The sequence below is a fragment of the Triturus cristatus genome, chromosome 12 (assembly GCF_964204655.1).
Source record: "Triturus cristatus chromosome 12, aTriCri1.1, whole genome shotgun sequence".
NCBI lineage: Eukaryota > Metazoa > Chordata > Amphibia > Caudata > Salamandridae > Triturus > Triturus cristatus.
The window spans coordinates 496007193-496024816 of record NC_140595.1 but is presented as its reverse complement, the minus strand read 5'-3'; the positions used below and the strand labels follow the sequence as shown (position 1 = coordinate 496024816).

Here is a 17624-nt window from a genome sequence, read left to right as displayed (position 1 = left end):
TCATAGGCCTCACTTCATATTGTAGACAGTGGATCCCTCAGTATGCATTTCTAGCAAAACCACTCATTCAATTGACAACACAGGAGGCAGCCACACCGACTGTTCTCCCTTGGACTCAAGAACATACACAAGCTTTTGAAAGCCTAAAGAAAGCTTTATGTCAAGCACCTGTTTTAGCAACGCCATGTTACAGAAAACAGTTTACACTCTTTGTTACAGAACGCGAAGGTACTGCTTTGTCAGTACTCACACAGGATCAAGCAGGAGCACACAAACCATGTGCCTATTTCTCTAGTACATTAGATCCCGTAGCTCAGGCTTTGCCTGCATGTCTGAAATCAGTGGCAGCGACAGCTTTAGCAATCAGACAAAGCGATGCCATAGTGTTAGGACATCCATTGACAGTTCAAGTACCGCACGCAGTAGAGGTTCTTGTAAATAGAACGCAAACACAACACTTGACCATAGCACGACTTACAGGGTATGAACTTACATTGTTTCAGCCACATATAGAAATCAGACGCTGTAACACATTGAATCCTGCCACACTTTTGCCAGTAACCGGAACAGACCCACTAGCCCATGACTGTATTGAAGTTATTACTGTAACGACAAAACCCAGACAAGACTTGACCGATGTTCCATTGTCAGATCCAGACTTGACATTTTATGTCGATGGTTCATGTATGAGAACAAGTACAGGAGAATTAGTGGCCGCTTATGCAGTCACAACAGATACTGAAGTCATTGAAACTAATCGTATAAATACTTTGTCAGCTCAAGCCGCAGAGCTCATCGCTCTGACACAAGCCTGTATTCAAGCCACGAATAAAAAAGTCAACATATACACTGATTCACGTTATGCATTCGGAGTTGTACATGACTTCGGCGTGCTGTGGCGAGAGAGAGGTTATTTAACTTCCCACGGTGCCCACATTCAGCACGGACCCCTCATTCATGCCTTATTAGATGCAATACATCTACCTACTGCAATATCAATTATGAAATGTAAAGCTCATACGAAAGTTACTGATATCATTTCCCAAGGCAATGATCTAGCCGACAGAACGGCTAAACAGACTGCTCAAACTTAAACTCCCGACATGACAAAGACAATAGTTCCGATGCCGACACATTGTATGACAGTTAAAGATCCTACTCTTGACGTAATTGACATACAGACACATGCTACACCAGACGAAATAAAGAAATGGACTGAATTAGGAGGGATCCAAACGGACCAAGGATGGATGATGAAGGAAAAGTCTGTATGGTTCCTTCCTGATTCAATGGTCCAAGTTATAATTAACACTATACATAGTCCAGCACATCTAGGAGAAAAAGCTATGCTGGACAGCATTCAACACATTTGGTTCAATAAACATTTACGAGCAGCAGCAAAACAAAAGGTCCGTACCTGTATGATCTGTTGTCAGTTTAACCCAGGTAAAAGCATTCCCGTAGAACAGGGTGGATTTCATACCCCTAATCATCCTTTTGAAGTCCTCCAGATGGATTATATCCAGATGGAACGATGTCGAGGATTCAAATATGTTCTCGTAGTTGTTTGTGCTCTGTCCCGTTGGACGGAGGCATACCCGGTTTCAGATTACACTGCCCCGACTACTGCCAAACAGTTGGTTCGAGAATTCTTCCCACGATACGGTTTACCACGTGTTGTCTACTCAGATAACGGCCAGCCGTTCTCATCCGAATTAATGAAACACGTTTCACTTCTGTTAGGTTATCAGTGGAAATTCCACTGTGTCCGACACCCCGAAGCAGCAGGTCTCGTAGAAAGACATAACCAGATACTGAAAATCAGAATGTCCAAAATATGCAGAGAAAAAGGTATCGACTGGGTAGTAGCGTTACCCGTTGCACTCTTTTACATGAGAATGGTAGCACACTCTCGAACAGGGCTATCCCCGTATGAGGTGATCTTCGGTAGACCACCGAATATGTGGGGGACGCCTATACCACGCAAAATAACTGATATTGACTGTAATATGCTGACAGATTACTTGGCTTCCTTGATGTCTGCACTACAATCTTCTCGTTCACAGGTAGCTGCAGCCTTTCCCGACAACACTGAGGTGAAACCCCATGACGTTGTTCCGGGTAATCTTGTCTTTGTGAGGAATTTCGACCGAAAGACTCAGCTGGAGCCCAGGTGGAAGACACCCAAGTTGGTTCTGTTGACCACAAGAACAGCCGTGAAGATCGAGGGCCGCAAGGGCTGGATTCATTCAAGCCACATCAAGAAATTTCATGGACTATCCTCGGATATAGACATTGTGCCCTGCACTCCCTCACAGACTGATACAAAACTCCCTTTTGTTGAACCGAACAAATCTGAAAATTACAAACTAAAGCTTAGGCCCAACAAGTCGAGCAATTTGATTGTTTAAGTCCTCTCCAAGGTGAAGCGGTTGAATTGTCTCTGACATGTATCCCTTGGACCTGAGTAGAGAAAATACCCGAAAAATGTTGAAACGACAGGCGTATTGTAAATCACTGCGTAGCCACTGCATAGTGACATTATTAATTTTGTTTTCCTTAAGTCTTTTAATAATTATTACCAGTATGTTGTTGCACATATATTACCCTATTGCCAGAAATGTTCACAATGTTATTGCAGAACACTCTTTTAGTGACTTACCCCCGCATGAATTGTCCTATAGACTTGCGCTGCGCAATAACACTTTCATCAGTATGTTACATCATTCCCATCAGACTAGTAATGCTACTAATTGTTGGGTGTGTGGCCGACTCCCTCCCTATCAGAATTATGAAGGAGTCCTGCCATTCTTTCCACACCCATTTACACACAATGGCTCCTGTGGAGCATGGTTCAGTTTAATCAATTCCATAGACTCAGACACAGCAGTTTACCAAGATCATTGGATATGGGGAAACCTGAACCTAGTTTTACTCAAAGTCTGCTACCCTGACAAAGAGGGTCGCCCCAAAGGAACAGGAACTGATCTAGAAAATGAAGTGTATGGATTAGGTAATTTTACACCTAATCTCATGATTCTAAATGTCGTATCCGAAGTTGAGCTAGTCTTACCCACCATGTCAGTATTCCCAGCGAAGGGTGAATTATGTGTAAGAAAGGTTGGTTCCATACATATGGGCCATAGTAAATGCACTACTATAGTAGAATTCAGTGATCAAGGAAAATCTTCATTTAGAGCTTCCCGCCACTCCTACTTTATATGTGGTCAGACGACATATATGCGTCTACCCCTAGATTGGGATGGTACCTGCTACATTGCATTCCTTTTGCCACCTGTTTTCCTAGCTCCTCCTGATTATTATAGGAATATTCATTTAGTACACAATAGAGAGCAGAGAGATCTCCCAATTGTCGATTATACTGAGACGGCATGGGACAAGTATGTAGATTTCAATAAAGGCATCTTTCCCTATATAGGTACAGTTACCAATAGTAAGCTGATACGTAGATTAACTAGAACCCTTGAAGCAGTAGTGAATGAAACTATTTCCGCCTTAGGCAATTTAACAGAAGAGCAGTCTGCTATGCGGATTGTTGTGCTTCAAAATCATCTTGTCCTTGACGTCATCCTGGCTGATAGGGGCGGAGCCTGTAGGGTCATCGGATCAAGCTGCTGCGTATTCATACCAGAAAATTCGCCATCTGTATATAAAGCCATCACTCGCCTTCATAAGATTGTAAGCCAGATACACCAGAACCCAGGCACTTGGACTTGGTCCAGTTGGTTTTGGAATGCGGTATCAGCCTGGGGATGGAGAGTTTTATCCTTCCTAGGTATTGGCCTTCTCATACTATTCAGTTGCTGTCTATGTCTACAATGTGGACCAGCGATTTGTGGTCTGTGTGCCACATCGTGCATTCCACATCAAGATTTTCATTCAAGATCCCGGAAGAAGAAAGAAGAACAAATGATGCTATATGAACAGATCAATGGATTGATGAAGATTGATATCTCTTGAAGGGCAAGTAGGGGACAAGGAGGGAATGTGGAAATATGGATTTTTCTGGTCAGTTATGTCCCCTATCTTGGACCCCTACGGTTCTATGTGCATGTTACAAGTACATGTATGTTCCCTCCAGTTCCAGTTATGAAGACGCAAATACATGTGCGTCCACCGTCGACATGTCCTTTGTCAGATCCGCCATGAATAGGCCGGATATTCCATTCCTAAGTATGAAAAGCCACCGGCCTTATATGGTTCACTTATGCCATTTTACAGTCCAGGCAAGTAGGCCCTGATTCTGTCATCAAACTCTTCTTGCCTTCTGCCTCTGAAAGCTCCAGTCTGAGCCTGCATCTGTGACCATGAACTTTGTCTCATTCTCTGCGCGGCTCACGAAGCCTGACATCAGCCTATTCTCTGCCAAGAACTGTATTTCACCTTCGAATTATCTGCTTCCCCCTCAGCCGATGCATTCCTGCCTAGTAGTTTAGGTAAACATTCTTCCAGTTACCAAGCAAAAAGGCCCAACTTCTCTGTCTTCATGCAAGTGATTCATGCAAGTGATTCATAGCCCTGTTACCATGGAATGTTCCTACCCCCTCGTGTTTAGTGTAGACACCTAGACGCTTGTACACGCACACACAGTCAGTATAGAATAGATTCTGTCCGAGAGTCCCTCTTTTATGGATAACATAGTTCTTTAAACATAGGATGCTAGATATGATTTGGGATTAGGTTGACTTGACCCCCCAGACTTCTTGTCTCCACATGTAGAGCTAAATGTCAAGTCCCCTTCACCCCCTAGTTACACGTCAATTACACGTCATACTGCTGCGCGCGCATGTAGGCCAAGTATTATCTTATAGATCCACCTATGTATGACATCATAACCAATCATGTTCCTTTTTACCCATTATTACACCCATTTTCGGTTACGCAGACCAAACGTCAATTTCCTTATCAATTGTTACGCCTACTGTATTCACTTCATTATAATGTATGTACTATAAAAGTTACTTCTTGTCAATAAAGGGTGTGCTTCACTTCCTGAACCTTCGTGGTGACGGAACATTGGGAGCAACCGATTATAATCGATTATTGGAATAAAGCCCGAACCTCTAATACCACGGATTCTGCCTCTCATTTTATTGAGCTATTTTACTATGTTCCTGTATCAAATTCAGTCCCGGTAAAGGAATTTTTATTTACCACACTCCAAATGTTAGATGATGCATGGAACATTTATAATATTGCTAGTTTCCCTGTTGCTGCTGCCCGCCTCCGGAAAAAAACAGTATCCCTATGATTAATGCTGTATGAATTTTTTTTTTTAATGGAACTGTTTTTATCTGATAATTTTTAAATCTCGATGAATTAAAGATTTTTTGTTGATATTTTATACCTTTTTCTATCGCCCATTTGTATTTAAGATAATAATTCTTGATTGGTGTTTTATGCATTGTACTTTTATGATTAATTAATCGAATAAAGTGGTTTGTCTGTCTGTCAGTAGGGACCTGCACACAGGTGAGTAGGAGTCGGCCGGGTAGCCCTACTATGTCATTACATGGGTGCTTTTAAATTGCGTCCTCTCTCAGGAGGAAAACACTATAGTGGTTGTTGCCTCCGGTGCCGTGTTCCTCCAGAAGAACTACCACTATTGCACCCTTGGTGTCTCCAAGAGCGGCCCGTCGTCAGAGTTGCTTGCTGCTAGGCACTGGTCAGCACCTGAACTCAAAGCTGCACTCAGGTTTCCAGTCAAAGTCACAGGACCTCCCCGGTCCACCAGTGAGTGAGACAATCTGAGGCCCAGTGAGTCTCGGTTTCGAGTTCACCTCTTTCCGTCGCAGAGGTGCAGGCTTTTCCCCTTCACAGCCAGAAGGTGATCTCAATCCGGGCATTAAGGCATCACGACGTATTAAGCACCAGTCCGGCCTCACGGACCAACACCCAGCACTTCTCACTGCGGGTGGTACATTTTACACCCCGCGGCCACTCCCTGTAGCCAGACTGACACCTTGGGCTTTGTGCGCTCGCCCCCTCCTTACTGTCAATAAGCCCCCGCAGTGTAGGCCTGTCCATGCCACTTCAGCTCCGTCAGTTCCCCGCGGCGCTGATCATGTCTGGGGCCGCTTCGTTCTCAGCGAGTTGCTCACCGGAGTTACGGCTCTGCTAGGATCTCCTCACAGTTCGTCGTTACTGGACAGTCAGCTCGGCAGTCTCCTCAGGATCTACAGCCGGAGGAGCAGCCAAGACCAGGCCTCGCTATGTGAGTCGGAGCTCACTTGCCCCTCCTCCACCGCAGATACAGTCTCTCCAGGGCGGCCGCGCCATTGGGGAAATATCCGGGATTACTCAACCGATTTGGTCGCTTCAAGGCTCAAAATTAGCCCCCAGGAGTCATTGGAATGAAGCTGCTGATTACAGTTCAGTAATCGCAGATGCATGGACAGATGGTACCATTAACGGGTGTACTCGAACAGAGCGACCTCGAGGTGCGGCCATTTCCTTCAGCAGTTGGCCACACCCTCCCTTTTTCAAGTACGTTTTGCAGTCAGTATTCAGTGGTGCATGTTGGCTGGTAACATACGTTTCTCTACAAACTCATTTCCTGTTTCCATAGAATTACATCATTGATTCCCCTCAGGGCTATGTGTTATCAAATGCACACAAGAGCTTGTGTTTTTTTCTATTGTTAGTGCCCAAAATAACCTATTAACAGAAAAGAACCACAACTGCCTGAGTGCTTATTCACAATTACATTTGTGCAGTTTGTTCAAGCATTTCCAGTGCTTTTATTAATTTATTAATTTAGCTATTTATTTGTTTACTTATTTATTGGTATTAATTGAGGCTCCACCTGTCTCTTCCTAACACATTTGTTTTTTTTATTTTGTCGGTGTGCCAATTTGCAAAGGATCCATTGGATAGAATGTGCATTATAACAAGTAACTGATAGTGGTGACTAGTAGGGGACAGTGGCAGGGGGGCAGGGAAAGGGAGATAGAAAAAAAATAAAAAAGACTTACCTGTGAATGCTGCCGCCTCTCCTCCGGCCTCTTCTTTCAGAACAGAAGCACACAGGCTACCAGTATCTCCCAGTCAATCACGATGCTGCCTTACAGTAGTTTTGTGATTGGTCTGAGCGCCGTGGTTCCTTGCTCAGAGAGGGACCGGGAGGCTGTGCATGTTCTCCACCCAGGCTGTATTATACAGCCGATGGAAAACATGCACAGTATGCATGACGGTTTAGCCGGTCCAAGACAGCCGGCCAAACCGTCATGAGCACATATGGTGCAGCAACCACTCCTCCCTCTGCTGGTGTCACGCAAGCCCAGCCCCACCTTAACATGGAGCTTAAAGACAGACTAAAAATAAATGATAATAACGTTCTGTTATTATCATTTTATTTTTACTTTGCTCTGCTCTTAGAGCAGTGGGGCGACGCTCCTCCGCCTTAGCGGAGGTGCAACCCTTGGTAACTGAGTACATTTCTAGGAGTGTTGTGTGCCAATAGAAGTGTACCATTTTCAATTAGCCTCTCTCATCTGAAATGGTTGTAATAGTAAATATTGACTACAAAAATATCAATCTATACAAAGATTAGCCCCCCCCCCCCGTACCGCGGTAGAATTCGCACCTCGGTGAAGGGGTTAATTCATCGAACAATATAAATGGAAAATATAATAAAAATAAAGTATATTTTTAATTACAAAATCATGATTTATTTTTTAAAAACCAGCAGGAATATGTGCACATTTTTGTTATAAATATATCTTAAAAATATAATTACGTATATTTTAAAACACATACTCAATAATAATTTAACCAATATAAATATTAAAATAATAATTTAATAAATATAATTGAAAACAAAAATCACAAAAACATAAAAATAAAATAAAAGTCAAGAACCAACAAAAACACCTAAACTGTGGAAACAAATTCTACTGTAAAAATTAATAATTGCAGTCCTAAAATCATTAGCCAATGGGTAATACACATATATTCTGGGATGTCAGATTAAGGGCCTGATTTATATTTCAGTCGATAGGTTACTCCATCACAACTGTGACTAATATCCCATCCGCCTAAATATAAATCCCATAGGATATAATTGGAGTTGTATTTCAGCGCATGGGATATCTTTCACCGTTGTGACAGAGTTACCTTTTGCCGAGATCTAAATCAGGCCGATACTATTGTAACTTCAGTCCCACTTACGCTAGGGAAAGGGCATGTAGTTGGGAATGATGAATAGGTCAAATTTGCTATTCTACCTCCCATCCTACAAACATTGGAGAAAGTGCATATTCATGAATGCACAGTTAGATTTACTATTCTAACTCAAATCTCACTAACATTGATAAAAGTGCATATATTTGTGGGAAGGATAGATTTAATATTCGAACTCCAGTTCCACTAACATTGTGGACAGTGCATACATTTGGTGGTGCCAGACTTATTATTCTAACTCTAGTCCACTATCTCTGTGATAGATTACAATTACCATTCTAATTCCAGTCCTACAAATATCGAAGAGGGCCATATTTGCTATTCTTACTCCAGTCATACATTGTGTAAAATGCACATACTTGGGATTTCAAATGTTCTATACTAACTTCAATCCCACTAACGCTGGGAAAATTGCTTATATTGAGGCAGGACATATTTATCATTCCTAAAAAAATACTGGGGAATGTGAATAAAATTGCCATGGCTATTTTCCACTATTCTAGCACTGGGGAAGGTGCATATATTTGGGGGTCAAATGTAATGTTCTAGCTCCAGCCCCACTAAGAATAGGAAAAGTACATATATTGGGGATGGGATGGAGTTGATAAATGTACTATTCTGAATCCAATCATATGATCATTGGAGAAAGTGCATATATGTAGGGGGTACATTTTCGATTCTAACTTCAGCCCTACAAACATTGGGGTAAATGCATTACTTGGGGGGTGTCAAATTTACTATTCTAACTCTAGTCTCCCTAACATTGGGGAAAGGGAATGCCTTTGATGCAGATGCACATGTACAGTTTCAACTTTAGTCCTACAAAATTGGACACAGTGCATATAATTGGGAATGCGAGCATATTTACTATTCTAACTCAAGTACTACAACATTGTCAAAAATACAAGTAATTACAGTGAAATGGGTTATTTTTATTACCCCAATCATATAAACATTCTAGAAAGCAATTGTATTTGTAACTGTTTTACCTACTAAAGCAACTCTTGACATTAAAACTGAAATATTTATATAAATTTTTTGTGGTGTCAAAATTAATATTAAAACTACTTTCTCACACACATTGTAAAAAAAATGTTTTAAACATTAATTTGAAAATTCAGCATCTAAAGCTACATACATAAATACGTTATTAACTTTTATATTTTAACAGATTTGCTAACAGTTTAAAAAATGTTTTTTATTATCATTGCATAGAGTAAAATACATATTCATCACTTGTAATGAAAATGATTTAATTTATTTCATGTATTTTAAATCTAAGCCAACACCCAGTTTTATTAAAGGACACTAAATAATTTCATAATATTTCCAAACACATTACCCATCCATACCCCAATAAACCCCACTTAACCACAGAAACCAAAAAGTAAATCACTTAAAAAAGATATTTATAACATATTTAATATTTTCATTCAAAAAACAAATGTGTCAACAAATATAACTAAATATGATACAGAAACAATATCAGCTACCACAGTATTTTAGCAATCAATATTTTAAACTTTGATATTATTGTTCAAAAAAAGCAATATTCCTACCCTGAATATTCCTTCATTTTTGTGGTTGTGAGATTTTAAACTCAACATCAAGGTCAAACTATATTCTGGGGTGAATGTTCAGGATCTAAAACTGCTGTCCGATTCTATAATGTTTCCACCCATAACCAAAGGGGTGAGTAGTTTCTCCCTTTGCAGAAGGTTAATTTTCAGACTGGCTTGCCCTTCCAGATTAAGAAATCTCTCTGACATAGAGATTAGTGAATAGTGAAGTAAACAAAGGGCGATTAGGGTAGCTCGGTTGTTTGCTGATTTGTTTTAGTTTATAATACCCAACATGCCCCTTTTTAAGTCAGAGCCTGCCAGACAGCACAGACTTATTTGGGACACGTTGAAAGCTGACGCGGAAAACAACTCTGCCTATTGCTTTTCATTGGCTTTGTGTTTTGTCACTCTTATTTTTATGCATTCTCTTTGATGGTTTTGTTTTAGACTGTCTGCCTAGTCTTTGTCCCTCCTAGTGGAGCATAGTCTGTTTACCATTTGTCTGAATGGTTCCTTTTAGCCTTCTACAAGTGTCTGTTTTTCAGGAACTGTTTTTTTCTCTCAAAATATCAGACCATACCACTGCCCCTAAAACAGAAAAGAGGGCTAGTGCGTGAAGATTTGGACGGATTCCACTGAGGGACTTTTGATAGGGCAGGCTCCTTGGCAACTCAGATTGGACATGCAGACAATGTAGAGCCACCACAGTGTCTCTCCTCCACATTCTCTTTTTCTGTGAATATTGATTATCACTCCAGAAAACATTTCTCCGACCAGTTCTACTAAAACTGAAAATCCGGACTTGCCGAAAGCTGCGGACTGGTGCTTAAAGGAAAAAGATCCACAGATGACAGGCCAATCCATCACATTAAATGACAATAGAGAAATAAAAGAGACTTCACCACAAAGAATAAATAAACTGAATAACCTCTTCTATTATATACTGAAGTGCCCCTATCTGCAAGTTTAGAGACAGTAAAGTAAAAAAAAGCCGCTAATGATGTTTTTAACTTTTTATCAGCATTGAAAACACTACTTTTGTCTCTTTTTAACTGTAACAAAAATGGTACGAAACATTCTAACAAATTTTTCTAAAATCAATTTTTGAGAGTGCATGCGTTTACTCCATTCTCTGTGTATGCACATTTCTCCCTGTGTTACAGCAAACAAATGATGGATGGAATGCTGACAATGCAAACATTCTCCCCCAGTCAAAAGATCTGGGTTAAATCCATCGTTCTTTTGCCCACTACGTCACCCCAGTTTGGCCTCAGCCATATGCAAATCAGTCTTGACCCTGTGCCCCATGGGAACAGTCCAGACCGAACTGACAGGCCAGGTCCTACCTGGACCGGAAACAAGCATCCTGGGATCGGTTTCAGGGTATGTCACCCTCCTTCAGCCAGGCTAGCTCGAATCCGGTGGCGAAGTGAGCAAAGGGACCCATGTCTGGGCATACCCATCCCACTTAGGGCGAAAAGTGTTACAGCAAGCAAATGATGGATGGAATCCTGACAATGCAAACATTCTCCCCCAGTCAAAAGATCTGGGTTAAACCCATTGTTCTTTTGCCCACCACGCCACCCCAGTTTGGACCCAGCCATATGCAAATCAGTCTTGACCCTGTGCCCCATGGGAACAGTCCAGACCAAACTGTCTTGATTTGTAATATTTCCTTAAGGAAAGATATTGTGACAAATCAGGTCAAGTGTGATCTGGATGTCGTGGTTCAGAACTCTGTAGTTTGAAGCATTCATTTTTTTTTGTCCCTTGTGTTCAGTGTTGCAGCAGTAATGTATTGTGGTTACTATTGCTTCAAGAAAGACAATTTTGTGTGGCAGGTGCAGTATTCATAGAATTAATTGTAGTTGGAATGAGTAGAGAAATGCATTTGTTGTGGTATTATTTGTGTAAGACAATGAGAGTGCAATGTAGACTACAACACATGATTTGTGTATGTTCTAGACTGGAGCTGGGGTAAAATCTAGTAAACTGTGCTAGATGGATAGGAGAAGTGAAAGAGCCACTGGACCCAGGAAAAATATATCTATCTCCTGATCAAATAGGCACATCTTGTTGATGTGTGTACAATGGTAGACTTCTTTCAGACAGTGTGCCACTTGATGGCCTCCCTCCGTTGCCTCTTCTAATTGGTGTTCAGGGCTGGACAAGTACTCATAATCCGGATCCAGAACTTCCACTGTCAGAGGTAAGGGCGACTGTTTCTGGAAGCCACGATGTTACTAAAACAGGAAAGTGCCCTCTGAAAGCTGCCACCTTCTCAGGAAAAAAAGCTATAGGTGTAAATAACCTTCTTGCTGGACGAAGGTTTCAAAATATTGAAGAAGCCAGAATCAGGAATCCAACTGTGGAATTCTACTGGTGTGAAGGGTTAGGATGAGAAAGCAGAGGGAGCGAGAAAACAAGCAAAGGAACATGGCTTTGTTTTGAAGTACCCTCCAACCAGATTGAAGCCCTTATATAGTAACAGAACAAGAAAAGGAAATTACATTAAACTCCGCATGAAAGCAAACATAATGGATTGGGAAAATCATGTAGGAACCAAGGAAGAAATAGCCATGATGGAAAAGGAAAAGAAAAGAGTGCTAACACCTGAACAGGATAAATTGCAGACCAGGATCAAAAGGCAGCTGCAAAATCTCAGGCAGGTGATTCTCATTTTGGTGTTGGAGAAGCAAAAGAGCAGAGCCAGGAACCCAGGTGCTCGAGAAAAGGTAGCCCCTTGTGAGTAAACCTTTCTGCATGCAGCTGCAGGCTTTTTGTGGCATTTTCTGAGCCCCGGGAACCATGGGATCATCGTTGTACCGCTGTTCTTAGGCCCCCTGCCAATGGAGATGCTGCGGACATGGCAATTGAAGGGTGAGGGGGATAACATCAACATACCAGTGGTATCTTCTGCAATTATATTCTAGGATGGGAGACAGGCGGGACAAATAGATATTGAAGAAAGTCAACAGAGAGTGAGGATAGTGATGTAAGCTGCCAGTGATGTTGTGGGTTTTGGATACAAAGGATTCCAGTTTGTTCTGGATGTGTATGGCTGCTCTTGAAGAAGGAACTCCAAGAGAGGTTACATCCACCATATCCAAAGAGTGGGGGAGCGGATTGATAAACCATTTCTTGTCTATTCGTACCTGTATCAACTAGTGTAGAGCAGGAGTGTCCAACTTAGGTCCATGAAAGTCAGATCCATACCAGGGACCATATTACAGAAAGTGTCCCTGGGGCGCAGCCGCAATGGGCATGTGCTCCTGCTCTGTGCTACCCCGGGCCCTTTGATATTACAGAAGGGGAAGCTTACGCTTGTTCAGCCCCTTCTGTAATACTAATAGCGCTGGTGCACATGTAGCGCCAGTGCTATCTCAAGAGGGGTCCCCCTTGCATGGAGGCATGGCGCTATGCAAATGAGGGAATCTCTTTGTCTCTGCACTTGCAGTGTACTATGGATGCGGGTGCCAGGGCAAAGAAGCTGTCAAGAGGCGCACTAAAATCGTGCCACTAAAAGGCGGTGCTCTGTCAGTGGTCCCTGATGGCAGCCGTCTGGCGGGTGAAAGGGGGCCCCAAGGACCCCCCCCCAGACATCCCCTTGCATGCGGGTGCAGTCACTCACTGCACCTGCCTACAAAGGGATCTCTAAACACCGTTGAAAGTGTAGGCGGGTTGCCACCAGCACTGTGAAACACTGAGAGGATTTAAAGGAGCCACTCCATATTTCACTTGTATGCGCTGCCTTTAGGGCATCACAAGCTCGCAGCTGCCCTGAGGGCAGCACATTCTCAGTAATAGGGCGCACTTTCCCTGTTTGCACACAATGCACCTATTTAAAGGTGCGCCTTGGTGCAAACAGGAAAACTGTGCGCTATCTGTAATAAGGGCCCAGATATTCAGCGTGAACACATTAGATAGATTTGCATATAGTGGCACTCAGTGGAATTCATTTAAATAGTCATAGGATATCCTGAAAATCTGACATGGATCAGTCTCACCAGGACCTCTGTTGGACACCACTGCTGTAAAGAGATCAAGTAGGCTGAGTGCTCAAGTAATGGAATACTGAGCAGAATCTAAAAATGATAACTGAGTGTGTGCAAATGGCATAACTGAAAAATAGGAAATAAATCAAAAACGATTGAAATAAATTAAGGTTTTATAAACATACTATGATGCTATGCCAAATATATCAGTGCTATGTAGTTAAGAGGCTAATATGCAAAAACAAAATAAGGTATTCATATAAATAATAGAGAAACACTGCACAAATGGTGCTGGGTGAACACATCTTAGTTCTAACTGCTAAGGGGTGCTAATAATCAAGAACACTATATCTTAGTATAAACCATTGTTGACTGCATTCCTGTGCCTTATAGTATAACTTTTTCATTTTTACCAAAAAATAATGGTTGATTGTTGTCGTTTCAGATGTATCAGGTCATCATTATCAAGACAGGAAGCTTTGATGAAAGCAAATCTATTATTGAGCGCCGATACTCGGACTTTGAGAAGCTGCACAGAACCCTTTTGCGGGACTTCAAGGAAGAAATGGAAGAGATTTTGTTTCCCAGGAAGAGGGTGACAGGGAACTTCACTGAGGAAATGATAAACGAAAGGAAATTAGCTTTACAGGATTATCTGGGGGCGCTGTATTCAGTGAGATGCATCCGGAGGTCGGCGGATTTCATCGATTTCTTCACAAAGCCGCAGCTGGAGGAGGCCTACAGCTGTCTGCGGGGGGGCCAGTACACGGATGCCTTGGACATTTTTCTGCACATGCTTAATCTGCAGGAAAAACTGAGCCTCCACTGCCCTGATCTGACCGTCCCTACGCTCGGCGCCATCTTGGTGTGTCACCGGGATCTGCAGAGCCTCGCCGACGCCTTTAGCGTGGGGGAAAAAGCGCTGTTTCTTCTGCACAGTCATCACCACCATAAGTACTACATGCCATTGCTGGAGGCCATGATTATCCTGGCATACCAGCTCGGAAAAGATTTTGTTGAGTTTCAAGAGAAGCTGCGAGAATGCGAATCGAAACAGGTCCAACTCAGAGCTGTTACTCTAAAAGAGCTCGCAGTTCAGGAATACATGCACTAACTGCCAAAGAAACAAGAGCGCGATGTAGCAGAAGAAAGGGGTCATAAAATGACCATGTGCTGTAAAGAAGATGCTGTGGAGGGATCATTGTCGGGCAAATGGGAAACAAGCATCGAAAAGCCAAGTTCTTCTATTTTTAAATATATATAGATGTGTTTTGGGATCTTGCTTCACTAACACTCACTGCTTATGTACAGTATGGCCATGAGCAGAGCAAACCTCCCTCCCACAGAACAGGCACAGCGCGAAGACCTACACAAGTTGCGTCAGCACAGTCTTTGCTCACGCAAAGAGCAAATATCATCACACCAGAAAAGGTACAGCACAGGCAGCAGCAGTGCAAGCTTCCCTCTCACATACCGATTAGGCACAAGCACAGACATGCAAGCTTCAGTTTCCTTCTCTCTTACACACACATGCAACACATGGATATCAGAGGTTCTGGTTTCATTCACACTCACACACCAGACAGCAACAGCATGAGGGTTCCTCACCCACAGAGCAGGTACACAGCAAGGACTGTAGCAGAGCAAGCATTCCTCATACAGCAAGGACAGAACAGGAACATCATAGGACATGGTGCACAAGATATATACAGTACATCTAGCAGCAATGCAACCTTCCATCACACAAGAAACAGTCCACATCCCCGCAGAAGAGAAATCACAAGCTCTTGATTGTACTTAATGAAGAGCACACTGTTACTTTCATTGGGCATTTGAGGCATACTTAGGACATCTCACCCTGTCACCTTGTCACTTTCACTGCCTTACACCTCAGGGCTCCTGGTTAGCGGACTTGACATTAAAGTTAAAAGCGGTTTAACTTCATTTTACATTGCTAACTTTATAACCTTTTTTTATTTTGTAAATGTGATTGTCAGCTACATTAATTCTTTTATTAGATCTGATGTGACAGCTGTATCTGTCTAACAGCGATTTGTATTTAAATTATTTCATAAAATGATACATATACAATACATGTAAATGAAGGGACTTTGGGTCACCCCTTTTCAGGCAGTGTTTTGCTAGAGTGTCAATCACATTTTGGATCAGCCCACAGTGCAGCATAAATACAATGGGTTGGTAAGTCAGCTGTTATTTGTTTTCCCAGAGGTATTCACATTTGAATCAGCCTACTGGATAGGCATTCATTGTTTGGGGTTTCAGACACTGTGAGAGACAACATTTTGCCTGCTTACTGATGCCACCACATTAGCCCATTCCATCTCCCGCCATCACCACATCACGCACACCAGCTTACATAGGAGCTGCAATATGCAGCGTGATGGAGTACTGGAAAAAACAGTAAGGCTGCTGCATGTACAGCGTGCATATAGCTGGTATGGCCCTCGAGAGGCTTCTGAGGTGCCGAGCCCCATTCCGGCTGCAAAGCCATCACTCTCTTTTAGCTGCATAGACACGGAAAATATGTGTGAAAGGCCAGAATCTTTGGTGATATTCACTGAATCAGTATTTTGAGTGACATAAACCCATGCCCTGGTTGCACCACACTGAGACCATGGCAAGCAGAATAGAAAGAAGAGAGTATTTTGATACCTGGGTGGCACACCACTCTGCCCTCAGTGACCCTAGGACTCCCAATGTTGATAAGAATCAGCAGCACTCCTGTGCTTACAGATGTACCATTGCTAAGTGATGCTGTGGTTGCATCATGACGCCTAAACCTACCTACCTACTGATGCAAGTGTGAGCGCAAATTTTCTGTTAATATTGAGCTATACTGAAACTTTGTCATCCATTTTGTTTAGATGTCATCGTGTCACCAGTCGCGGCCCGTGCAGGTAAGTGTGGTGGGGTGGGGCAGGGTGGGGGTGGGGGGTGAAAGTGACAAACAACAGATGAGGTAAAATAAAATAAATAAAACCACTTACCCTGCGCTCGCCGTATCGCCGAGTTGGTGATGCGGCGTGCACAAGGTAAGTAGTTTATATATTTATTTATTTAATTTGCCCTATTCCATCTTTGGTCACTTCTACCCCCCACCCACGCCTGCATCCGCTCCTCCCCACCACTCCACCGTGCTTACTTGCACAGGCCACCACTGTTTGTCACATGATAATATTGTTGATTACATTACTGAAATATACTTTAATAGTTTCACACAACTCAGCAGAATAATTGCTCAGAGAACGCTTCCTGGATGTACAAGGCCAAGGACAAATCTTGCTCATCCTAGTTCTGTTTATATTGTATCTAATAAACTTTATAACCGAGACTGTGAGAATGATCGAACCGTAATGTATTAAAGGTGGGAAAATCACAGAATGTATTCTATGTAGAAATGTTTCCTTTAGACTGCTTCCTATTTGTTTAAACGTAATGAATCATGTGCCCCCACTGGATGTATGGACCACATTGTCTAAAGAGTGTCCTTATCACTCACAAGAGAGACCCCTACTCCCTTTCTAGAAGGCGAATCTATGATGGATTTCAGACTGAACTGTACTGTGTTCTTTTATTCATGTTTTATAAGCTATGCTTCTAATTTACTGATGCAAAAAAACAATTGATGGTCAGAATGCAGAACAATGTCATACATTCACCCCAGTACAGAGATCTGGGCCTAAATCCATCGTTTTTTTTGCTCACCATGCCATTCCAGTTTGGACCCAGCCATATGCAAATCAGTCTTGACCCTGCGCCCAATGGGAATAGTCCAGCCCGAACTGCCAGGCCAGGTCCTCCCTGGACTGGAAACAAGCATCCTAGGACCGGTTTCGGGCTGTCA

The 17624-nt window shown here is 42.5% G+C and overlaps 1 protein-coding gene across 2 annotated transcripts in view; it reads left to right on the top strand.

Moving 5' to 3' along the window:
• SNX20 (sorting nexin 20) overlaps positions 1-17157 on the top strand; it is a 112982-nt gene extending 95825 nt beyond the window's left edge. The window contains exon 5 of one of the 2 annotated variants that reach the window (XM_085637888.1): positions 14205-17157. In XM_085637888.1, coding sequence (XP_085494014.1) covers positions 14205-14873 — 669 coding nt within the window. In that variant the 3' untranslated portion in view covers positions 14874-17157. The remainder of the gene's footprint in view (positions 1-14204) is intronic. The other variant, XM_085637887.1, reaches the window with a different exon arrangement.
• Positions 17158-17624: the final 467 nt, after the last annotated feature.